The sequence below is a fragment of the Entelurus aequoreus genome, linkage group LG17, assembly GCF_033978785.1.
Source record: "Entelurus aequoreus isolate RoL-2023_Sb linkage group LG17, RoL_Eaeq_v1.1, whole genome shotgun sequence".
NCBI classification, from domain to species: Eukaryota; Metazoa; Chordata; class Actinopteri; order Syngnathiformes; family Syngnathidae; genus Entelurus; species Entelurus aequoreus.
The window spans coordinates 35830491-35857918 of NC_084747.1; the positions used below are offsets into that span (position 1 = coordinate 35830491).

The window sequence follows — 27428 nt, forward strand, 5'->3', positions numbered from 1 at the left end:
GCTCTGCTTCTTCCTACTCCTTTTCGAACATGTTGAAAAGAGAAACAGGAAATTGTGATGTATCATGTTGTAAGCTTGCATGTTCGAAATAAACTCAAACTCAAACTCAATCAAAGTTTACTTATATAGCCCTAAATCACGAGTGTCTCAAAGGGCTGCACAAGCCACAACGACATCCTCGGCTCAAAGGAGAGGTTCAGGCTGATTAGTGTGTGCGGTTTTCAGGAGACAAAAGAAGATACCGTGAATGTGCTGTTTGCAAAATCAATAGAATGTTTCACTACCATAACATTGATATAGTGCCGTTAAAAGGAACTGCAATTTTTTTTCAAAAAGTTTCCCATCATTCACAAGCTTAATGTACATCCTGGATGAAAACCAACTCTTCCCATCCAACCTGATGGAGCTTGAGATGTGCTGCAAAGAGGAATGAGCAAAACTTCCCAAAAATAGGTGTGCCAAGCTTGTGGCATCGTATTCTAAAAGACTTGAGGCTGTAATTGTAAAAAGGTGCATCAACAGAGTATTAAGCAAAGGCTGTGAATACCAATGTACTGTACATGGGATTTTTTAGTTTTTCATTTTTAATAAATTTGCACATTTTTTAAAATAAAAAAACTTTTCACTTTGTCATTATGGAGTTTTATCTGTAGAATTTTGAGGACAAAAATGAATTTGTTCCATTTTGGAATAAGACTAACATAAGCACTGTATTGCCTATGTAGTGTCCCCAAATCCAGTTCAGTTCAGTTTCAGTTTATTTCGAACATGCATACGATACAATGTAATGCATCACATATTTCCAGTTGTTTCATTACAGCACGTCCGAAACGGAGTAGGAAGAAGCTGAGCTTATTTAATCCTACCCCTTTTCATAACATAGCAATTTTGTCCCATTTCCTTGTTCTCTGTAAAAGAACAAATAAATAATGAATAAATAATACACCATAGTAAGTAAACAAATATTAAATACATAAATAAGCTTTATCTCAAAAGAAAAAAAAGGGTTCAAGATGTTCATCATAATTCTTGTTTTGTGTACTTTGTGAACACTTGTAGTTTGAACAGTCTCTTGAAGTGAATCATATTGCTGCTTTCATTGATTTCTTTGCTTAATCCATTCCATGATTTAATTCCACATACTGATATACTAAAGGTTTTAAGTGTTGTATGTGCGTACAAATGTTTTAAATTATATTTTCCTCTAAGGTTATACTTCTCCTCTTTTGTTGAGAATAATTGTTGTACATTGTTGTGTAGCAGGTTATAGTTTGTTTGTACATAATTTTAGCTGTTTGCAAATGCACCAAATCGTTGAATCTCAATATTTGTGATTGAATAAATAAAGGGTTTGTATGTTCTCTATATCCAACATTATGTATTATTCTAATAGATCTTTTTTTATAACACAGTTAGTTAATAAAGTGCACATTTGTAGTTTTTTCCCCATATTTCCACACAATAACTCAGATATGGTAACACTAGTCAACAAATAGCCTACAATAAAAAGATACATGCACTTGCTGTTTCATAATACTTAGTGAATCATTTTTCATTGCCAGTAGTTTTCTTAAATAAACAAATGACAGACTGAATGACAGAGCACAGGACAGTGTGCCGCTGCACTTGGACATTATGTACTTGACTAGGCGGAAGAAAAAGTACACTGTGTACCAGTTAATGATATGGTAAATGGGTTATACTCGTATAGCGCTTTTCTACCTTCAAGGTACTCAAAGCGCTTTGACACTATTTCCACATTCACCCATTCACACACACATTCACACACTGATGGCGGGAGCTGCCATGCAAGGCCCTAACCACGACCCATCAGGAGCAAGTGTGAAGTGTCTTGCTCAAGGACACAACGGTCGTGACAAGGTTAGTAGAAGATGGGGATTGAACCAGGAACCCTCAGGTTGCTAGCAAGGCCACTCTCCCAACCGCGCCACGCCGTACCGATATAAATGATTTCAAATAACTAAAGTATTGATATTTTATTTAAAAAAACTAAATTAGAGCATAAAGATCTGGTATTGATACTTACATTTGGCTTTTTTACCCTACAATTAATAAAATGGCGGTTAAAATACACAAAAAGGGATGGAGACATTTCCCTGACTTGGTCCCATAAGACATTGAATACCTCCCTTTTGAACATTTCAGACATCTCAGACAATTGAAGTTCTTAAATAACGAAAGTTGTATGTAAGACTTTTGAATGACCCAAGTGACACAATGACCCTGCTTGGTTGATATACAGGTCATGTTATTATACAAGTCAATCCAATTTTGGGGCATAGTAATATACGATAGAATAAACTGGAAATCTCATAATAAAAAATACGCAACATAAGGTGGCAAGAAATACTTCAATAATGAATACAGCAAATATGTAATGGACCAAAAATCACTCCATATTCTCTATTGATCCCTAGTGTTACCATATCTGAGTTATTGTGTAGAAATATGGGGAAATAACTACAAAAGTATGCTTCAGTCACTAACCGTGTTACAAAAGGGGTCAGTTAGAATAATACATAATGTTGGATATAGAGAACATTTATTGAATCATGAATATTGAAATTCAATGATTTTGTGCATTTGCAAACAACTACAATTATGTACAAATTAAATTATGGAATAGATTAAGCAAACAAGTCAATGCACCAACATGATCCAGTTTAAGAAACTGTTCAAACTCAAAGTGTTTACAAAGTACAAAGAAGAACAATCCTGATAAGCTTCTTAAACCTTATTTTAAAAATGAGGTAATATTATTCTTGTCATTAGTTGAAGAATAACATTCTTTAACTATGTACTTCTAAGAACCTTATTTATTATTAACTTTTTTATTTAAAAAAAGTTAGTGTTACAAATTTAGTACAAACAAAAGTGTGAGAAATGGCTATGAAACAGGAAGGGTTAGGAGTAAATAAGGTCTGTTTCTTCCTACTCCTTTTCGGACATGCTGTAATGAGGAAATGGAAATATGTGATGTACTCTATTGTAACTGTATGCATGTTCCAAATATACCAATACCATTATTAACACCATAACCATAGTTTGAGTTTGAGTTTGAGTTTATTTCGAACATGCATGCATGCAACATGTTACTTCACAATTTCCAGTTTCTCTATTCACCATGTTCGAAAAGGAGTAGGAAGAAGCAGAGCTTATTTAATCCTACCCCTTTTCCTTTACATAGCAGTTGCTAAAACTTTTGTTCACTTCCTGTTCTCAATTTATTCACAAAATACTCCATAAGTAATACCAATACAAACAAATAAATAATAATTGGTGAAGTAAGTTATATTTCATATGGTGAGATGAGTAAGATTATATAGAAAATGAGTGGATGGATGAGATAAATTCAGAATGTTTATCATGGTTCTTCTTCTTTGTAAACACTTTAGGTTTGAAGAGTTTCTTGAAATGGATCATATTAGTACATTGTTTGATTCCTTTGCTTAATCCATTCCATAGTTTAATTCCACATACTGATATACTGAAGTAATCCTGGTAAGAGTCTGTGTTGTCCCAGTTCTCTACAGGCGTCTGTGTATCGAAGTCAAAAGTCCTCCTGGTTAGAGTCTCTGTTATCCGAGTTCTTCCATCTTGACTGCATCTTTCGGGAATGTAAACAAAGAAGCGCCGGCTGTGTACTGTTGTTGCTGACTACGTTCGAAAAATACGTCCATTTCGCACCGACAACTTTCTTCTTTGCTTGCTCAGCTTCCTTCTCCATAATGCAATGAACATGATTGGAACAGATTCACGAACACAGATGTCCAGAATACTGTGGAATTATGAAATGAAAACAGAGCTTTTTCGTATTGGCTTCAATGTGGAAGGCATACCCGTGTTCGCCGGGCTACGTCACGCGCATACGTCATCCTCAGAGGCGTTTCGAACCGGAAGTTTAGCGGCAAATTTAAAATGTCACTTTATAAGTTAACCCGGCCGTATTGGCATGTGTTATAATGTTAAGATTTCATCATTGATATATAAACTATCAGACTGCGTGGTCGGTAGTAGTGGGTTTCAGTAGGCCTTTAAGTGTTGTACGTGCGTACAAACGTTTTAAATAAAATTTTTCTGTAAGATTATATTTCTCCTCTTTTGTTGAGAATAATTGTTGTATATTCTCGGGTAGCAGGTTATAGTTTGCTTTGTGTATAATTGTAGCTGTTTGCAAATTCAATATATCGTGGAATTTCAGTATTTTTGATTCAATAAATAATTTGTATGTTCTCTATATCCAACATTATGTATTATTCTAACTGATCTTTTTGGTAACACCGTTAATGAATGAAGTGTACTTTTGTAGTTATTTCCCCATATTTCTACGCAATAACTCAGATATGGTAACACTAGTAACACTAGTGTGGGATGTTTTTTTTAAGAGCACTTTACAGGCGGAATAGATGACTCCACATTACCTGCATTGTTTAGCCGCCTCTTGTTAGCAAATTCTCACTATTTAGAACGCATAGAAAAGAGAAACCCATGAATGTTCTTGTCTCACATAAAAATTGTGAATGTTAGGCATATTTCCCCCAAAAAAGCGCTGTTCCCCTTTGAAATGATGAATTATTGGACAGGTTTCTACTTCATGTGCCTCAGAGTATAGTCGACAATACGAGCTGCTGACCACAAGGAGAGTAATTTCCTGCGGCTGTGTGACGAGACCAAGTGCAGTTTAGTCACTTATATAAATAGCGGAGCGCTGAGCACATTCCGTCAACCATTTAGAGCTGAGCAAAAGACATAGCCGATGATTATGAGACTTACCCTCAGCATTCAGCAGCTTCCTGTCCTTGTAGAGGTCTGTGAGGAACAAGCTGTTGACCAATGTGGATTTGCCCATGCCGGACTCGCCTGCACAGTGATAACACACACACAAACACACACACACACACACATTATTCATGCGATAATAAAGCGTAGTTACTGACCACAAAATTAGGTAGATAATAATGACATTTGCAGTACATCACATTATATTGTGCACATGCTTCACTTATGGGAGAGAATTCGAACTGACCCGCCACCATGAGAGTGAAGTCGAAACCTTTCTTCACCGACTTCCTGTGGACTTGGTTAGGCAGAGTGGCGAAGCCCACATACTGCTTCTCCTGGGAAAACAACAGCAAATACAGACATTCTTATGTTGTGCTTAGGTTGGCAATATAATTAAAATGGTACAGTTAGAAGAGGGTGCGTAGGTCAATGTATGTTGGTGAGAATCTGGAGAAAGGCGGCAATACAGGGATGTTATCGCCGTGAGTATGGCATGAACAAGACTGCAACATTGTCCATAATGAAAAAGGGAAGCATTCGTGCAACTATAAAGTTTTATACTCATCCCCTATGAACCTTTATAACAACGCATTTGGGCCAAAAACACTTATTTGGAACATCCCACAGGTGAACAGGCTAATTGGGAACAGGTGGGTGCCATGATTGGGGATAAAAGCCGTGAAATGCTCAGTCATTCACAAACGAGGATGGGGCGAGGGTCACCACTTTGTGAATAAATGCGTGAGCAAATTTTTTAAGAACAACATTTCTCAACCAGCTATTTCAAGGAATTTAGGGATTGCACCATCTACGGTCCGTAATATCATCAAAAGGTTCAGAGAACCTGGAGAAATTACTGCACGTAAGCAGCAAGGCTGAAAGCCAACATTGAATGCCCGTGGCCTTCGATCCCTCAGGCGGTACTGCATCAAAAAGCGACATCAGTGTGTAAAAGATATCACCACATGGGCTCAGGAACACTTCAGAAAACCACTGTCACTAAATACAGTTTGTCGCTACATCTTTAAGTGCAAGTTAAAACTCTACTATGCAAAGCGAAAGCCATTTATCAACAACACCCAGAAACGCCGCCAGCTTCGCTGGGCCCGAGCTCATTTAAGATGGACTGATGCAAAGTGAGGGCAGCATGGTGGAAGAGGGGTTGGTGCGTCTGCCTCACAATACGAAGGTCCTGGGTTCAATCCTGCGCTCGGGATCTTTCTGTGTGGAGTTTGCATGTTCTCGCCGTGACTGTGTGGGTTCCCTCCGGGTACTCCGGCTTCCTCCCACCTCCAAAGACATGCACCTGGGGATAGGTTGATTGGCAACACTAAATTGGCCCTAGTGTGTGAATCTGAGTGTGAATGTTGTCTGTCTATCTGTTTTCGCCTTGCGATGAGATGGCGACTTGTCCAGGGTGTACCCCGCCTTCCGCCTGATTGTAGCGGAGATAGGCTCCAGCACCCCCCGCAACCCTAAAAGGGATAAGTGGTAGAAAATGGATGGATGGATGATGCAAAGTGGAAAAGTGCGGTCCACATTTCAAATTGTTTTTGGAAACTGAGGATGTCGTGTCCTCTGGACCAAAGAGGAAAAGAACCATCCGGATTGTTATAGGCGCAAAGTTCAAAAGCCAGCATCTGTGATGGTATGGGGGTGTATTAGTGCCCAAGGCATGGGTAACTTACACATCTGTGAAGGCACCATTAATGCTGAAAGGTACATACAGGTTTTGGAGCAACATATGTTGCCATCCAAGCAACGTTATCATGGACGCCCCTGCTTATTTCAGCAAGAAAATGCCAAAGCACGTGTTACAACAGCGTGGCTTCATAGTAAAAGAGTGTGGGTACTAGACTGGCCTGCCTGTAGTCCAGACGTGTCTACCATTGAAAATGTAAGCTGCAGTATGAAGCCTAAAATACCACAATGGAGTGTTGAACACCTTAGGCTGTACATCAAGCAAGAATTCAAAAATTGGTCTCCTCAGTTCCCAAACGTTTACTGAGTGTTATTAAAAGGAAAGGCCATGTAACACAGTGGTAAAAAAGCCCCTGTGTCAACTTTTTTGCAATGTATTGCTGCCTATAAATTCTAAGTTACTTTTTAGAGGTGGTATAGTACCGAATATGATTAATTAGTATCGCAGTACTATACTAGTACCAGTATACCGTACAACCCTAATTTCTATTAGTGCTTTTTGAGCATTCCTAAAATAAAAATGAAGAGAGTTATACGAATAGTGTTTGTGGTTTTAAATTGTCAATCTATTCTAAACTAACCTTGTCACACTTTTACTCTTTAAAGTACAACCATTTTTAAAGATTTAAGTCTATCCGTTATCGTTGAAATGACCTCTTGGTCAGGTCCCCCTTGTGAAAGACACCTTGGTTTTCATCTGATTAAATAAAGATTAATGGAAATGAATAATACGACCATTTTGACCCACCAAACAAAAATGTAGCACTTGGTGAAAATCTGGATAAAGGTGCCGATTAGAGCTGCAACGATTAATCGAATAAATCGAATAGAAAAAAACTTTGATTCATATTCTGTTGCTTAGATGAACTGTTTCAGTGTAACTAATATTTATTTTTTTAATTCGAACCGCCTATAGTGCGGGACTTGAAATATGTGGACATAGTTTTCGCACAACCTCTGCAACAGAGGTGCTGTGATCTGTGTGGCGATGAACAGCAGAGTTTAAAAACATCAATGCCACACAAGTGCAATTTCAATTATTATTACTGTATATGCATTAATTGGAAAAAAAATATGAATGTTACGGCAAGCAAAAATATATTTTTTTATTTAAAGAGGACCTATTATGCTAAACTAACTTTTCTTACCCATTGGTACAAGTTTTTGTGTATTTGGAATCTGCATAAGTCCGGAAAATTTAGAATCAAACTATGGGTGCATGGCTTAGATATTTATAACAATCTTGCCTTGGTTCATACTTCCTCCAAACATGCTGTTTTGACATTTTCCCCATTGTGACGTCAGCGGATATCTCCATATGTTAGAATAATTGTATGTAAGTTATCACAAAATGTTGTGTTGCCAAGAGTTCCCGGCAAGAAGACAAACGCTGTCTTTGAACCTACCAAGAAGAAGGCTTGTAAAACTCCACTGTGTAGGATGGGAAGCAAGATAAAGGTGTTCTGTTTCTTTCATGTATTGTAATCAACAGAAAGATATTGTCGTGACCCAAGAACTACAAAGCGGAGAGGAAGCAGGGCCTGACTCCCCTCAAGGCGACCTCTGTTTTACAACCTTTTCTTTTGAACTGTTTTGTAATCAAAGGCAATGGCTGTTTACGACCCACGTCCCTTAGAAACAGCTGTTGCCATGTAATCAGGGAAAGTCCAAATAAAAGAGGTGGCGTACAATCTTTCGCCAGAGCGTAATGACACTGTACAAGGGTACAGATGTACACGTTTCTCCTCACTGAGCCAAATTTAATTCTGTCTCTGTTTAATTCCTTGCTTCTTGTCTCGTTTAATAGATGCCATCAGTGTTTGAACCTGACACCATACATGGTAGAAATTTACGCCAGTCCGCCATTGTAGTCTGCGTCATAGTGAATAAGGTCCTATCTGTTTCTCTATCCTCTTGTTGTGAGGCAGACTGGCTCGTACATGCACTTGCATCCTCCGCCATTTCTAATACAAAGTAGCGTGTAGTTCTAACTTAAATCTGTCAGTAGACTCGAAATGTAAGCGCTAAAAAACTACAACATGGCTGGCGGGGAGAAGACACAGTCAAAGTGGAGGCACGTAAATAAGACCGCCTACAAAATGGCACATCCTGAGGACATGGTCAGAAACAGCTTGAAGATAGTCTGTAAAACATAAGCTATGCAACATTTTGACCAAATAACTCCCATTACATGTTATGCAGACCACAAAAAAGTGTTTTAAATGGAGAACGAAAACTCACAATATGACCACCTTTAACAATTTTTCCTAAAATACGCATTAAGGTTATAAAGTGTGTTTTATCCACTTAGGGCCTGATTTACTAAGATCTACACAACACGTGCTGAACAGCGTGTGCAATCTATAAGATAGCTTGTTAGTGGGCGTGTTTGTGCAAGTGCTTGTGCAAGTGAAAAGTGGTGCAGGCTGTTACGAATGGGTGGTCGCATGTTAATGCGCGGATCGTTTCCCCAAGATGCAGGCGGAACTCTGGAGGCAATGTGCAGGTAGGAAAATGATTAATTTTCCACAAATCAGGCAAAAATGCAGGAAAGCGTGCCGATAGCACGGGTAGCTATGGCAAAGCTACAAAAAGGCTTAGCATCGAAAACAAGCACATGAATGCAAAAATCACCAAACGTAACTGTTGCATGAAGCAAACAAATGGCGAAGCTTAGCTCAGAAACAGGAATCAAAAAGGTATACCAATGAAACTTGTTGCATGGAGTAAACAAAACAGCCAGACCGAGTGTGGCGAAAGGCAGGAATAAATAGCTCTCTGATTAGTGCCCGGGAGCAGGTGAGCATCCCGAACACTAATCAGATGCAGGTGAAAATAATCAGCACCCATGGCAACCAAGAGACACAAACCCAGGGGTGCTGAAACCGAACCAAGGGAGTCTTAAACTAAACAAAACATGATCCGGGCAACGGATAATCACACAGACCGCCTTATTTAAATGAGGATTTTTGCGTGTACTACACACACATCACGACAGAGACATGATCATTTACTGCACATTCATCTTCTACCTTTGGTGTTTTGCTATGTTTTCAAACAAGCAGGAGACATGTACCACTTTTTACGGGCATTTTAGCAGCAGCAGTGCAGTGCATCTATATTGACACTAGGGCTGTGTATCTTTGGGCACCACATGATTCGATATGATTTGATTCTTGGGGGTAACGATTCGATTCGGAATCGATTCTCGATGCAAAATCTACCCTTTTTTTGTATGATTAACTACATAGATAAACAGCTCTGATCAATTTCTATATTACTTAAAAGAAATCTGGTTTTGTCTGTCCTTCGTGCGTCTTTGCAGCACAAGCGCTCCTCTCTCGCAGCCATGTGCGTAACTGTGTCAGTTTGCACGTCTTTTTCAAACGTGCTAAAAAAAAAAAGCGAAATAGTGCACCTAAAACGGTGACGAGTGTTGTGGCGTGGTGACAAACTTTATCCAGATTCTCACCAATATCCATTGTTCCATGTACAAAACTCAAAACCAGTGATGTTAGCACCTTGTGTAAATGGTAAATAAAGACAGAATACAATAATTTGCAAATCCTTTTCAACTTATATTCAATTGAATAGACTGCAAAGACAAGATATTTAACGTTCGAACTAAGAAACGTATTTATTTTTTTTGTGCAAATAATCATTAACTTAGAATTTTGTGGCAGCAAAACGTTGCAAACAAGTTGTCACAGGGGCATTTTTACCACTGTGTTACATGGCCTTTCCTTTTAACAACACTCAGTAAACGTTTGGGAACTGAGGAGACCAATTTTTGAAGCTTTTCAGGTGCAATTATTTCCCATTCTTGCTTGATGTACAGCTTAAGTTGTTCAACAGTCCGGCGTCTCCGTTGTCGTATTTTAGGCTTCGTAATGCACCACACATTTTCAATGGGAGACAGGTCTGCACTACAGGCAGGCCAGTCTAGTACCCGCACTCTTTTACTACGAAGCCACGCTGTTGTAACACTTGGCTTGGCATTGTCTTGCTGAAATAAGCAGGGGCGTCCATGAAAAAAACATTGCTTAGATGGCAACATATGTTGCTCCAAAACCTGTATGTACCTTTCAGCATTAATGGTGCCTTCACAGATGTGTAAGTTACCCATGCCTTGGGCACTAATACACCCCCATACCATCACAGATGCTGGCTTTTCAACTTTGCGTTTAGAACGATCCGGATGGTTCTTTTCCTTTTTGGTCCAGAGGACACGACGTCCACAGTTTCCAAAAACAATTTGAAATATGGACTCGTCAGACCACAGAACACTTTTCCACTTTGCATCAGTCCATCTTAAATGAGCTCGGGCCCAGCGAAGCGTTTCTGGGTGTTGTTGATAAATGGCTTTGTCTTTGCATAGCAGAGTTTTAACTTGCACTTACAGATGTAGCGACCGACTGTAGTTACTGACAGCGTCTTTCTGAAGTGCTCCTGAGCCCATGTGGTGATATCCTTTACACACTGATGTGGCTTTTTGATGCAGTACCGCCTGAGGGATCGAAAGTCACGGGCATTCACTGTTGGTTTTCGGCCTTGCCGCTTACGTGCAGGGATTTCTCCAGATTCTCTGAACCTTTTGATGATATTACAGACCCTAAATGGTGAAATCCCTAAATTCCTTGCAATAGCTCGTCGAGAAATGTTGTTCTTAAACTGTTCGACAATTTGCTCATGCATTTGTTCACAAAGTGGTGACCCTCGCCCCATCCTTGACTGAGCATTTCATGGAAGCTGCTTTTATACCCAATCATGGCACCCACCTGTTCCCAATTAGCCTGTTCACCTGTGGGATGTTCCAAATAAGTGTTTGATGAGCGTTCCTCCACTTTCTCAGTCTTTTTTGCCACTTGTGCCAGCTTTTTTAAAACATGTTGCAGGCATCAAATTCCAAATGAGCTAATATTTGCAAAAAATAACTAAGTTTACCAGTTTGAATGTTAAGTATCTTGTCTTTGCAGTCTATTCAATTGAATATAGGTTGAAAAGGATTTGTAAATCATTGTATTCTGTTTTTATTTACCATTTACACAACGTGCCAACTTCACTGGTTTTGGGTTTTGTATATATGCATTTTCACCTCCCAGTAGTGTGGGCGTTTTGATGATCCGTATATACTGTATTCTGCATATTAATAAAGACATAGGTGCGAAATGGATTGCACTCCTTATTCTGCTTACTTAACAGACGCAATCCACTTTGCACACGTTTAGTGGATCAGCTTTGCGTGTGCTATCAGGTTTGCACGTGTTTTAGTACATGCAAACCTTTAGTAAATCAGGCCTTTAGTCGATCAATCGAACAAACTAATTGATAGATTACTCAATTTCTAAAATAATCAATAGCAGCCGCTCTAATGTGGATACAACAATTTATAATCACCATCTATCATCACTGGGACTGTACATAACATTCAAAAATTAAAAAAAATGCATTGTAATGTCTTGCAGAAGTGGCCTATGAGTAGTGTGTTGAACATTTAGTGAAGATCTGGATAAGGGTGAAGATACCGGAACTTAATTTCATGATTGGAGTTAGCGTTGGTCGATACAGCCCATCTTAGGATCAGTCTGATACCAAGTAAATACAGGGCCAGTTATATCCAATACCTCTTATTTAGACCACAAGGAAGTGTGTTCAAATTAGATGACAATCATCATAAGTCCCCTTAAAGCTGAATATTGCACCTAGAATGTTAGCGCCCACCATTAAGAATGTTAAAATAGAAGCTGATATTATCACTGGGAGTGGAGAATAACCATCACTATCATAACAAAAGGCAGGCTTAAAACGACACTCTTTATATGAAGAGAGCCAACATGAGCAAGCACTAACAAAACAAGCCTTCAGCAGAAACCTAACTCAGCCATTTTTTTTTTCTACACCGGATAGATCATCATGTAAAGAACCACGGGGTCTATGGGTTCTCTCTGGCAAAACATCATCATTATCGTCCGCCCCACAGCAGTGTGTGTGGATATAAATACACAACAGAGGACATTCACATGCACACACAGACACCACATTGACCAGAAATCTAAAAAAAAAAGTCTTTCTCACTCTATAAACGCTCAGCTAGCATCCGTATAGAACTTGTCAATGTGGCGTCTCACAACACATAAAGACCACCAGCAGGCTGCCACCACTGCATGGAACACGCACAATTGCCAAAGAAAATAAATAACACAAATGATTTCAAACCTGGCAAAGGGTCAGCTTCCTGTTTATGAATACATAGATGGATGGAGTTTTAGACTTGTTTTGCAAAAATTGGCCGGCTCGCTCTTTTCTTTCACAGCTGAGTGGGCCACTGGTCCAAAGTAACAGCATGATGAGAGTGAATCGCTAATACAGTAAATTCTGCCTGGCAACAAGCAAGCATTAAGTTGCACGAGGACAAATACTACAGTATTTCTTAGGTTATGTATAGCGGGCTGAAATGTTGGTAACACTTTAGTATGGGGAACACATATTCACCATTAATTAGTTGCTTATTAACATGTAAACTAGTAAAATATTGGCTCTTAATTAGTCATTATTAAGTACTTATTAATGCCTTCTTCTGCATGACCTTATTATACAACCAGTAAGCCATTAAATAAGTCTTCCCTCAATAACCTCATAATTATTGCTTATTAGTAACCCTAACCCTGACCCTAACCCTTATATGTTCCCCTCGTGTCCAAATAATTCTAAATTAAGTCTTTGTTACTTTAATAAGCAACTAATTCATGGTAAATATATTCCCCATACTAAAGTGTTACCGAAATGTTATCTAAATATTAAAATAAACACACCTTTTTTTAATGTGATTTAGTGCTTTGCCTTTTAAGAAAAATTTAAAGGTTCAAAAAGACCTCTTTCACACAAACATGCTGAAATATAATTCGCATTTGACACAGATCCAAGCAAAGCAACTCAGAAATAAGAAATAATTAGACGTGAACAGACAGAATAAATACCTTTTTGATGTTTTCATCGTTTTATACCACACTAACCTAAAAGTAGATACCAGATGGGAGTAAAAGCATATTAATTATGTTTTAATTCACATTTTAATTATAGTAGTCATTAATTATAATTACAGAAGGAAACACCATCAAAGACTTCTGTATTGTCCAATGTCATCCACGGGTTGCAGAATTCTCTGTGTTTTGTACACTAGAAATGTGTTTTTCCATCCTAAAAACATTCATTTATGTTCTAACTAGGGCTGTCAAACGATTAAAATATTAAGTAGTGATTAATCACACTTTGTTCATAGTTAACTCATAATTATTGGGATTAATCGCAGATCACTATAATTATTCGTCATGAATAAGTGTACCCTCGACAGATAATTTTAAAATGTTTACTACCATTGACTGGACAATTAGCTTGCTTTAATTAAATGTTTTTCAAAAATTATGCTTTTTCAAACAGCTCAACACAAAAAGGACATAAGCTCACTTTTAATAAAAAATAAAAAATAAAATACCTGCAGATTTTGTATTTTGTTAGAGTACAGAATTTGTATTCCTGCTGTAGGAGCACTTGCATTCAGCAGGGAGAGAAGCTACACTCCCATATTTAGATATCAGTCTCACATTATTAACATAAAATGTGGATTGTTATCATCATGTTTTGATTGTCAAAGATGCTTGGTAGTGTAATCTGTGATATTTCTACCGGAATAAATGTGTCTGATATTCTGTACATTACACTTTGTACAAGTTTATGGTATGTATATCTTTGCATGACAATGTTTTAACCTTCTCTATTTATTATTAAAATGTAATATTTAGTCTGCTAAACATTCTGTAATTGCGGACTATCAATCTGCACGTTATATAAGAATGTACACTTTATTTCAATCTGCCACAAAATATTTATTTAGGTAGAAATATCAGATTGCATTACAAAAAACATATTTGACAAAGTACGATAGTAATGGAAGATAATTTTTCATTTTGTTATGATAGTAAGACCGGATGCGACGCGTTGCGCTATTATTGTGACGCCGGAAATATGTGATTGGTATGAGATAAGATGTCTTGACGAAAGTCTCCGATTAAAAAGTGACTCTTGACTTTATCGCTCCCGTCTTTTTTACCGATGAGCTTTTATTCCATCTTACTAAAGCAGTTAGTGCAAGAATCTACATTTTATGTTATCAATGTAAACACGGACGTGAAGCTCCTCCTCTCTACAAGATAAAATAGTCTTGTCTTGTCGGGAGAACTATACTTGCCATGGCTTTGGATGGGAGATTTTCATAATGTACCCTTTTCTTTTTGCACTTCTGCTCGCTATTTTTGAGCTTGTGCCTCAACAGTAACAGAATGACATAATGTTTGCCCACGCCTACGGAATGGACCAAGGGTCAAAAAGGAGTCAGGATGATCGTTAATCATGCGTTAAAAAAAATAGCGCCGTTAAGGGAACTTATAGTTAACACGCTACTATCGCGTGAACTTTGTCAGCCATAATTCCAACACATTCACACCCGCACTTTAAGAGCATTTGTGAACTGTTAAGAGCATTTACCAGCAATAATCTTGCTGGTAAATGCGAGACAATAAGAGATTACTGAAATAATAGATAATGAGACATAGGGTTGTACGGTATACCGGTGTTAGTATAGTACCGCGATACTAATGAATCATATTCAGTACTATACAGCCTCTGAAAGACACCGGTCCCCCACCCCCCCGCGCCCCTGTCGTCGTCATGTTGTGTCATTGCTGGTTTACGAGCAGAGGAGCGTGTTCGGCAGCGCACAATCACGGAGTACTTACAAACAGACACAGTGTGTAGACAGAAAAGGGAGAACGGACACATTTTGGCTTAAAAACTAACGATAAAGGTGAAGTTATAACACTGAAACGGCCTCAGGAAGAGATGCTTTAAGACATGGCTAGCTAGCTAGAGACTAAAGTCCAGCCGCAGTCGGCAGTGTTTTAGCTACTTCTAAATCACTAATCCTCGTCTCCATGGCGACTAATAAAGTAAGTTTCTTACAAGTATCATCCCTGCAGGACGAGGAATAGCTAAACATGCTTCACTACACACCGTAGCTCACCAGTGTCAAAATATAAACAAACGCCATTGGTGGATCTACACCTGACATCCACTGTAATGATACCAAGTACAGGAGCGTATCTAGTCGAGTTTATAAACTAAGGAAATACGTCTCTGGACACATGAGGACTTTGAATATGACCAATGTATGATCCTGTAACGACTTGGTATCGGATTGATACCCAAATTTGTGGTATCATCTAAAACTAATGTAAAGTAATAAACAACAGAAGAATAAGTGATTATTACATTTTAACAGAAGTGTAGACAGAACATGTTAAAAAAGAGAAAGTAAGCAGATATTAACAGTAAATGAACAAGTAGATTAATAATCCATTTTCTACCACTTGTCCTTAATCATTTTGACAAACTAATAGAATGGATAATGACAAAATATGTTACTGCATACGTCAGAAGACTAATTAGGAGTCTTTGTTTGTTTACTTACTAATAAAAGACAAGTTGTCTTGTATGTTCACTATTTCATTTAAGGACAAACTTGCAATAAGAAACATATGTTTAATGTACCCTAAGATTTTTTGTTAAAATAAAGCCAATAATGCTAATTTTTGTGGTACCCTTTATTTAGAAAAGTACCGAAAAGTACCAAAATATTGGTATCGGGACAACAGTATAGTATAGTATAATATTTAATATTCAAACAACACATTCAGAACATTCGTTCTCAGGACTGGACTGTGCACCATACTTCCTTTTGCACTATTTTTCTTTTCTTTCCTTCCTATGCTTTGCATATTTGTAGACTGTCGCACTGATACTGGAGTTGCTTTTAATATCATTGTACCTGTGTATAGTGACAATAAAAGGCATTCTATTCTATTCTATTCTATTCTATTCTAACACTAATGTATACTGATGAATGCAGGAGTGGGCAGGAGGACAGCTATCTGATTAAGTTAATAATCCATTTTCTACCACTTGTCCTTAATAATTTTGACAAAATAATAGAATGATAAATGACACAATATGTTACTGCATACGTCAGCAAACTAAATTAGGAGTCTTTGTTTGCTTACTTACTACTAAAAGACAAGTTGTCTTGTATGTTCACTATTTTAATTTAAGGAAAAACTTGCAATGAGAAACATATGTTTAATGTACCGTAAGATTTTTTTGTTAAAATAAAGACAAAAATGCAATTTTTTGTGGTACCCTTTATTTAGAAAAGTACCGAGAAGTATTGAAATATAATTTTGGTACCGGTACCAAAATATTGGTATCGGGACAACACTAATGAGACATGTGATGAAGTCAGTGCCAATGTCTTGTGGCATAAAACAAATGTATCGACATAAATATATGATTTCCCAAGAAAAAAGTTGGCTTATATCCTAGAAATATTGTTACAAATGTTTTTTGTTTTATCTTGAAAATAATTTTTCCAGAAGCGTGTTTTTAAAAGGAGAGGTCGTCAATACAGATATAGTCAAATAGTCACAATTTGCGTTCAACACAACAGATCGGTATTAGTAAGTGACCCTGTGGAACACCCTTACACACAGGTGGTCACGATTTCAAAGGCGGAAAATTACTTGTACAACTTCATCCCCTCTTTTCTGCATTGGTGCTGATTAGACAAAACAGCGACACATAGGCCAGTGTTTTTCAACCTTTTCTGAGCCAAGGCACATTTTTTTCATTGAAAAAATCCCGAGGCACACCACCAATAGAAAACATAAAAAAATTATACTCAGTAGCCGATATTGACAATAAAAAGTCGTTTTCGCAATTGTTGGATATGAATTTAAACCATAACCAACCAGGCATCACTATAGCTCTTGTCACAAGGTAGGTGTACTGTCACCACCTGTCACATCACGCCGTAACTTATTTTGAGTTTTTTGGTGTTTTCCTGTGTGTAGTGTTTTAGTTCTTGTCTTGTGCTCCTATTTTAGTGGCTTTTCCTGTTTTGTTGGTATTTTCCCGTAGCAGTTTCATGTCTTCCTTGAACGCTATTCCCCCGCACCTGCTTTGCAATCAAGACTATTTAAGTTGTGCGGATGCCATCCTTCTTTGCAGGGACATTGTTGATTGTCGTGGCATGTTCGGATGTACTTTGTGGACGCCGTCTGCTCCACACGCTGTAAGGCTTTGCTGTCGTCCAGCATTCTGTTTTTGTTTACTTTGCAGCCAGTTCAGTTTTAGTTTTGTTTTGCATAGCCTTCCCTAAGCTTTAATGCTTAGCACTAGCCTTTTGTTTATTTTTGGTTTAAGCGTTAGATACCTTTTTACCTGCACGCTGCCTCCCACTGTCGCCTGCATATTGTGATCATGACAAACCATGTTCCCGACATCTACAAAGCAATTAGCTACCGGCTGCCACCTACTGACATGGAAGAGTATTACACGGTTACTCTGCCGAGCTCTAGACAGCACAGACACTCAACAATGACACATTATTTGCAGACTATAATTACTGGTTTGCAAAAAATATTTTTAACCCAATTAGGTGAAATTACATAATCTCCCACGGCACACCAGACTGTATTTCACAGCACAGTGGTTGAAAAACACTGACATAAGCAACCTACTGTAAGTTTTCCATGATAATTTTTTTTTATTACCTTCTGTCTAGCCGTTCTCACTCGCGGGCACAGGAGACGTTCAACCAGTTTCTCCTGCAGCATGATGGCATCCATCCTAAAACTACACCAAAGCAGCAAGGCCAACGTGTCGACAACTCTCCCAAACTTCAAGAATATTCCAGCGACAGGGCAAGCGCAACAACAAAAACACAATATCCTCCTGTTTGAGTCCTTTTGCTGTGCCCTAAAGGGCTGCGTCCGTCCTTGTCGAGACAGGTACGCAGGAATCCACATGCGGGGAAAACAGAAAGCGAGGCAAGCGCGGCCAGAGGTGCCAATTTGTGGGAGGAAACAAGGGAGGGATGAAGTGGGGAGAAAGGTCCTAAAAGAACTTCATTCATTTCACATCTGCCTTCCTGCCCCCACCCCGTGTCACCAGCAGCCAGCTGAGAAATCCAAACCTTCCCCCGGCTGAGCTGCTGTGCTGAAAAGTGATAGAACCTGTCTGAGCAGAGAGAGAGCGGCCCTTTTGGACGTCAACAAACATCTCCCCATGCAGCAAGTAGGGACGTGCTGAAAGAACATCACAATCCACCACAAAGTCGTCTTAAATACAAGACAGCAACTGAACAGTAGGATTTCAGTTAAGATAAAAAATACCAAACCTATAAAAAAAAAGACCACAGTCACAGTCACAGTCCCTCCAGGAATTTGCAGGGTTTTTTTTGTGATTGTTGCTGCCTAAAATGTCTGAATTCAAGGCTTAGTTTCCTTCAATAACATTGAATCAAATTGTATCAATGTTTCTTAAAGGCCTACTGAAATGAATTTTTTTTATTTAAACGGGGATAGCAGATCCATTCTATGTGTAATACTTGATCATTTCGCGATATTGCCATATTTTTTAGTAGAGAACAACGACGATAAAGTTCGCAACTTTTGGTCGCTGATAAAAAAAAGCCTTGCCTGTACCGGAAGTAGCGTGACGTCAGAGGAGGAAGGGCTGCTCACATTTCCCCGTTGTTTACAATGCAGCGAGAGAGATTCGGACCGAGAAAGCGACGATTACCCCATTAATTTGAGCGAGGATGAAAGATTTGTGGATGAGGAACGTTAGAGTGAAGGACTAGAGTGCGGTGCATGACGTATCTTTTTTCGCTCTGACCGTAACTTAGGTCATACTTGCCAACCTTGAGACCTCCGATACCGGGAGTTGGGGGGTGGGGGGGCGCGGTCGGGGTGGGGCGGGGGCGTGGTTGGGGGCGTGGTTGATAGGGGAGTATATTTACAGCTAGAATTCACCAACTCAAGTATTTCATATATATATATATATATATATATATATATATATATATATATATATATATATATATACCGGTATGTATGAAATACTTGACTTTCAGTGAATTCTAGCTATATATATATGTATACATATTTATTTTATTATACATATAAATAAAATAAATACTTGAATTTCAGTGTTCCGGGGGCTATCCAGTAGTTGGCAGTATTGTCCTGTTTAACTTCCGTTCATGACTCGGCCACCGTGTTCAATGGAGAAGTCTGTTTTACAAAATGTACAGGCAACATAATTACATACCCCTTCCCCTTCGAACTGTCCTGGATGAACTGAAATTCTTGTTTCCATTCGTTTTGGAACTTGCAAGCGTATTTCTTCATCTTGCTCGTCGACGGCGTCGCCATGTCTGTAACTTCCTTGTTCTTCTGCTTCGTCTCCTTGTTGTGTGCGCAGTTGTGCACTCTACTCTCTAAAAGCCGTAGATGTTATGACGTCATTGGGCAGGCAAGCTGTTTATATTGTGGGAAAGTGGATGTGAGAACAGGCTGTCCCCACTCAGGTCCGCATTGAGCTGGAGGGGGCGTGGCCTCCAGCTCCGGCTGAATACCGGGAGTTTGTCGGGAGAAAATTTCTGCCGGGAGGTTATCGGGAGAGGCGCTGAATACCGGGAGTCTCCCGCTAAAAACGGGAGGGTTGGCAAGTATGACTTAGGCACAAGCTGGCTCATTGGATTCCACACTCACTCCTTTTTCTATTGTGGATCACAGATTTGTATTTTAAACCACCTCGGATACTATATCCTCTTGAAAATGAGAATCGAGAACGCGAAATGGACATTCACAGTGACTTTTATCTCCACGACAATACATCGGTGAAGCACTTTAGCTACTGAGCTAACGTGATAGCATCGTGCTTAACTGCATATAGAAACAAAACAAAAAAGCCCCTGACTGGAAGGATAGACAGAAAATCAACAATACTACCAAACTCTGGACATGTAACTACATGGTTAATGCTTTCCAGCTTGGCGAAGCTTAGCAATGCTGTTGCTAACGACGCCATTGAAGCTAACTGAGCTACGGAACCTCGACAGAGCTATGCTAAAAACATTAGCTCTGCACCTACGGCAGCTCTCATCTGCTCATCACGACCCGTGCTCACCTGCGTTCCAGCGATCGACGGTACGACGAAGGACTTCACCCGATCACCGATGCGGTCGGCGGCCCGGAGACGGAGGAAGTCAAGGTGAGGTCGGCGGCTAGCGCGTCTGCTATCCTTCTCAAAGTCCTCCTGGTTGTGTTGCTGTAGGCCGCCGCTAATACACCGATCCCACCTACAACTTTCTTTTTTGCCGTCTCCATTGTTCATTAAACAAATTGCAAAAGATTCACCAACACAGATGTCCAGAATACTGAGGAATTTTGAGATGAAAACAGAGCTTTTTGTATTGGATTCAATGGGCTCCGAATACTTCCGGTTCAACCGTTGACGTCACGCACATACGTCATCATATCGAAACATTTTCAGCCGGAAGTTTGTCGGGAAATTTAAAATTGCACTTTATAAGTTAACCCGGCCGTATTGGCATGTGTTGCAATGTTAAGATTTCATCATTGATATATAAACTATCAGACTGCGTGGTCGGTAGTAGTGGGTTTCAGTAGGCCTTTAATTTTGGATTAAAAAAAACACGGTATTGATGTTTTACACATTTTATACAGCAGACTTAAAAGTACACATAATTAGTGGAATATGGCCAATTTGTTTATAAAGTCTTTAATTTGTTTACTGGGATGCGAGAGGTGTCACTCTTTATTTTTGTTGGCCAAACTGTTGCACTGGACCACAAGGAGGCTTTGTTGGAGAACAAAGATTGTTTATTAGACTTTATCTTCATTAGCCAAACTGCTTTGAGTTTTATATTGATATCAAAAAGTAAATTCCATGTTTTTTTTTCACATTATTTGTTTTTTTCATGTCACAAATGTATTACTTAAAAAACCATTCACGTGACACGGGATTTTGTTAATGTGTTAGTGTATATTAATTCCTATATGACATATTTCTACTCAAACTCTTAATAGATTGTCCTGATACAGCATCTACATGTACATAACTTAAATTTAAAAAAAAAAATGCCTACCTTTATCAAAATGTAAAAATAGAGATAAACACATCATGTAATGACAAAAAGCTGTTGAAGTTGATATTATTAATGAATAAAAAAACAAAACAGTTTGTATAAATATATTATATATATATGCAGCCCCTGCCTCAAAAGAAAATAATGTTTGCCTTGGTGCCCTTCCATCTTGCCTTGGTGCCCTAAAATATGAGCCCTACTTTAAGGCAAATTTCGAGGCCTGCAATACCAACATCAATATTCCTTATCGGTGCCGGTATTCATTGTGACTCTCATTGGCACAATGTGAGCGCTTTGAATCACTAGAGAAAAGCGCTATATAAATATAATTCACTTAATAATTCACTAAACAACAGAAGCCATGTTTGCTACTAACGACGTGTGCGACTGTGCAGGTCGTTCTGTGTACAAAAAAAAACGCAGAAAGACTATATACAGTCATGGTCAAAAGTTGACATACACTTGTAAAGAACATAATGTCATGGCTGTCTTGAGTTTCCAATCATTTCTAAAACTCTTATTTTTTGTGATGGAGTGATTGGAGCACATACTTGTTGGTCACAAAAAACATTCATGAAGTTTGGTTCTTTTATGAATTTATTATGGGTCTACTGAAAATGTGACCAAATCTACTGGGTCAAAAGTATACATACAGCAATGTTAATATTTGGTTACATGTCCTTTGGCAAGTTTCACTGCAATAAAGCACTTTTGGTAGCCATCCACAAGCTTCTGGCAAGCTTCTGGTTGAATTTTTGACCACTCCTCTTGACAAAATTGGTGCAGTTCAGCTAAATTGGTTGGTTTTCTGACATGGACTTGTTTCTTCAGCATTGTCCACACGTTTAAGTCAGGACTTTGGGAAGGCCATTCTAAAACCTTAATTATAGCCTGATTTAGCCATTCCTTTACCACTTTTGACATGTGTTTGGGGTCATTGTCCTGTTGGAACACCCAACTGCGCCCAAGACCCAACCTCCGGGCTGATGATTTTAGATTGTCCTGAAGAATTTGGAGGTAATCCTCCTTTTTCATTGTCCCATTTAAAGCACCAGTTCCATTGGCAGCAAAACAGGCCCAGAGCATAATACTGCCACCACCATGCTTGACGGTAGCCATGGGGTTCCTGGGATTAAAGGCCTCACCTTTTCTCCTCCAAACATATTGCTGGGTATTGTGGCCAAACAGCTCAATTTGTGTTTCATCTGACATCACATTGACAAAGATAAGACCTTCTGGAGGAAAGTTCTGTGGTCAGATGAAACAAAAATGTAACTGTTTGGCCACAATACCCAGCAATATGTTTGGAGGAGAAAAGGTGAGGCCTTTAATCCCAGTAACACCATCCCTACCGTCAAGCATGGTGGTGGTATTATTATGCTCTGGGCCTGTTTTGCTGCTAATGGAACTTGTGCTTAAAATGGGACAATGAAAAAGGAGGATTACCTCCAAATTCTTCAGGACAACCTGAAATCATCAGCCCGGAGGTTGGGTCTTGGGCTCAGTTGGGTGTTCCAACAGGACAATGACCCCCAAACACACATCAAAAGTGGTAAAGGAATGGCTAAATCAGGGTAGAATTTAGGTTTTAGAATGGCCTTCCCAAAGTCCTGACTTAAACATGTGGACAATGCTGAAGAAACAAGTCCATGTCAGAAAACCAACACCTTTAGCTGAACTGCACCAATTTTGTCAAGAGGAGTTGTCAAAAATTCAACCAGAAGCTTGCCAGAAGCTTGTGGATGGCTACCAAAAGCGCTTTATTGCAGTGAAACTTGCCAAAGGACATGTACCCAAATATTAACACTGCTGTATGTATACTTTTGACCCAGCAGATTTGGTCACATTTTCAGTAGACCCATAATAAATTCATAAAAGAAACAAACTTCATGAATGTTTTTTGTGAGCAACAAGTATGTGCTCCAATCACTCTATCACAAAAAAATAAAAGTTGTAGAAATTATTGGAAACTCAAGACAGTCATGTACTATATATATATATATATATACTAATTTTTTATATATTTTTGTACTTGATTTTTGCCATGTATGTTTGTAGTCATGAATATCAATAAAACATCAACAACAACAACAAAACATTATGTCAACTGTTTACAGGGCAGACAACTCTTCAACTAAAAGAGATGTCGAATGAGGACGTGCTTTGTGTACGCATAGTTCCAACTGTGGCCACCTCAAAGTTGGAAGAGAACATGGCGCCCTTTTGACTAAGAGATGGTCTGAAACCGAGTTGGCCATGCTCTTTTTATACACAACTTTGATACTTAGAGTTTATTGTCAAATTACTGTACTTTTTTAATAATTGTAACTAATTACAGTAATAATTAATAATAATTACAGAAAGAAACACCACTAAAGGCTTCCTTATTATCCGCTGTCTGCTCTGTCGTCCACAAGTTGCAGACATTCTCCGTGTATGTTTTACACTTGTAAAGTGTTTGTCTATCTGAAGCAGTGGTTCTTAACCTTGTTGGAGGTACCGAACCCCACTAGTTTCATATGCATATTCACCGAACCCTTCTTTAGTGAAAAATAAAATGTTTTATTTGTATTTTTTTCAAATTCAAGACAAAGTTATATGTTTTTTTACTAGTGCACAAAATGAACCATGCATGAACTTCACCTTGTTCAAAGAACAAAACCAACACAGTGCATGAACTCACAACAAATTACACACTTGCAAATCAGATGGAAAATTAGAGGGAACATTGTTTGGGGGTATCCATAATACTCAGACTTAGACTTCTTTTTTATTGTCATTCAAATTTTAACTTTACAGTACAGATAAGCCGATAGGGAGAAGTTTTTATTTACACCAGTGGTCCCCAACCACCGCGCCGCGGCCCGGTACCGATTGGTAGCGGGCCGCACAAGAAATTAAAAAAATTAAATAAATAAAAAATAAAATTTTTATTTTTTATTAAATTAACATAAAAAACACAATATATACATTATATATCAATGTAGATCAATACAGTCTGCAGGGATACAGTCCGTAAGCACACATGATTGTATTTCTTTATGACAAAAAACAAAAACAAAAAAAACAAAAAAATACCATAACCCAAAACCCCCCTCACCCCCCCGCCCCCCTATTCTTAATATACAACTGCAATATCGACCCAAATTTAAGAGTTTTCCTGAGCCAACAAATGTAAAAACAAATGGAGATTTACCCAGTCAGAGCTTGTCTTCCTGTCAGTCACATGCCATGGTTACTTGTACAAATGCATAGAGACCTGCTGGAAGGTTGTTTGCAAGTTAAAAAAAAAGAGCTCTGATGCTAATTTGGAGATAATGCTGATCAGCAGCCATTGAACAAGTGTACGGCGGAAAATAAATATGATTTGCTTTTTTAAACTTTGTGGTCATATGCTATAGAATACTGCTACTTCAGTTTAGCCAGTAATTAAAACCATGTGAAGGAAGCCATGTTGACTCTGCCCTTTTCTTTAGGAGCGTAAAGGGAGGCGATTGGCGATTGAGCTTGCAGGCAATTGCTTCCAGATGTGTGTGTGTGTGCTTGTGTGTGTGCATAAGATGTGGGCAGTGCAGCTCTTTTAAGAAAAAAAGCAAGCTCTAGCAGCAGGCACACCCTATTACGATGCCACGTTCCAGCATGGAGCATGTAGTACCACTCCACACCACAGGAGGAAGTCATTTCACTCACAACTTGATTGTTGTTGTTTTTTTACTGCAGATACTGTGATCATTCAATGTTAAGTGTGTCATTTTAGACTTCAGCTGTCGTGTGTTTCAGTATAATCCGGGGTTGTCCAAACGTTTACAGCTGAGGGCCTAGTACTGATAAATGATCATTATAGGCCGGCTGCTATGCAAGCACTCTTTCATTTTTATTTACTGTACAGTATATAGACATATTCTCTTTACAGTGTGCTTTTGTTTGTTTTGGTTTAATTTTATTTTTCTGCAATGTGCTGTGGGCCAATTAAAAAAAAAGGGAACCGCGAGCCACAAATAGTCCATGTGGGCCGCACTTTGGACAACCTTGGTTTGAGGGATTGTGGAGAGAGTGCAACATGTGTATGAATAAGCGAGTGTGTGTACTGTATGTGTGTGTACTGTATGTGTGTGTGTTTGTCTTTATCATTGAAAGGAGCTTTTATATGCACCACAACAGCGCTGTAGACTATACCCCACTTCCATTTTATCTTTACACACACACACACACACACACACACACACACACACACACACACACACACACACACACACACACACACACACACACACACACACACACACACACACACACACACACACACACACACACACACAATGTTCTTGTATTTGTTACCTTCTTGACTCCTCCGAAAAATGCCTACCTCTTTAGGACCACCCTCTCTAGATATATAAAGATTTGTATTTACAACATTAATAATATATACATACTATGCAAATATAAAAAAGCTTGTTGTGAAAAATGAGTTGAAATTTTACAAGAAAAAGGTCACAATTTCACAAGAAAAACTTAGAATTTTGGCAGTATTATAATAAAAGTCGTCATTTTACTCAACGCAAGTCAAAATTTTAAAAGAAAACTGAACATTTGTGCAATATTATGATAAAAGTTGGAATTTCACTCAGTAGCAGTTGCAATTTTACAAGAAAAGCTTAACATTTTGACAATTTTAGGAAATGAGTCGTGATTTTACTCGACAAAGTCACACTTTTAGAAGAAAACTTAAAAATGTTGGCAATGTTATAACAATAATCGGAATCTTACTTGGCAAAATTATGACAAAAGTCATAATTTTACTCAAAAAATGTCTCTATTTTGCAAGAACAACAAAAAAATTAGCAATATTGTGATAAGTCAGAATTTTATATGACAAATGTCACTATTTTGCATTGAAGTCGACACATTGTGAGAAAAAGACTGCTTTTATTTTTTATTTTTTTTATTTTTTTGTTTGTAATTGGTTTTTAATCTTCATTATTTACTTCAAGTTATTACAGTATGTCTCTTTTTACATATTTATTTATTTTTTAAAATAAATTTTGGCCAAAGGGGGCGCATTTCAATTTCTTACACACATATGGCCAGAGAGGGTGCACTTTTAAAACCGACACACAGTCAATTTGAAAAATCCCTCCTTTTTGGGACCACCCTAGTTTTGATAGATTTCACCACCAGGGGTGCAAATGACAAATTCTCTATTAGATGCAATGGTTTTCTGTATTGGGACCATGATTTCGGTCCTAACTTGTACTTTTCCTCGTCGATGTCTCCAGAAGGGTAGAAATACAAGAACACACACACACACACACACACACACACACACACACACACACACACACACACACACACACACACACACACACACACACACACACACACACACACGCACACACACACACACACACACACACACACACAGTTGACATTTCAGAGGCACACACAAGCCAATATTTGCTTCATTGGTCTTATATGATTAGGGGATTTCAAATTATTTAACTAGTCTCTTCAGTCTGCAGCTTACTTCCACTTAGTTGTTCTTGTTTCAGCACAATTAAATGCAGAGCAAAGATGCCCGCAGAAGGTCTCCAAAATAAACAATGTGACGTTATAATGTGCCATAATTGAAGAGCGAGACACGGGCGGTGACCCAGAGTACCTTGAAGGTAGAAAAGCGCTATACAAGTATAACCCATTTATCATTTATCATTTAACAGGCAGCAATCAAGTTGTTTGTCAACACTCATTTACTCAGCATGGCTTTGGAGGAAATAAGGCTCAAAAAGGCACAGCAGTCAATATTGACTCTAATTCCAAATGGGATCAATCTCATGAAGATGCTGAGTTATGTCAGTTCTTA

The 27428-nt window shown here is 38.5% G+C and overlaps 1 protein-coding gene across 1 annotated transcript in view; it reads right to left on the bottom strand.

Annotated features, from left to right (window-relative positions):
• Window positions 1-27428, bottom strand: part of septin5a (septin 5a) — a 55665-nt gene that overhangs the window by 12314 nt on the left and 15923 nt on the right. The window contains exons 3-4 of the mRNA XM_062025600.1: window positions 5048-5138; window positions 4795-4881 (exon numbers count right to left, since the gene is read on the bottom strand). Coding sequence (XP_061881584.1) covers window positions 4795-4881; window positions 5048-5138 — 178 coding nt within the window. The remainder of the gene's footprint in view (window positions 1-4794; window positions 4882-5047; window positions 5139-27428) is intronic.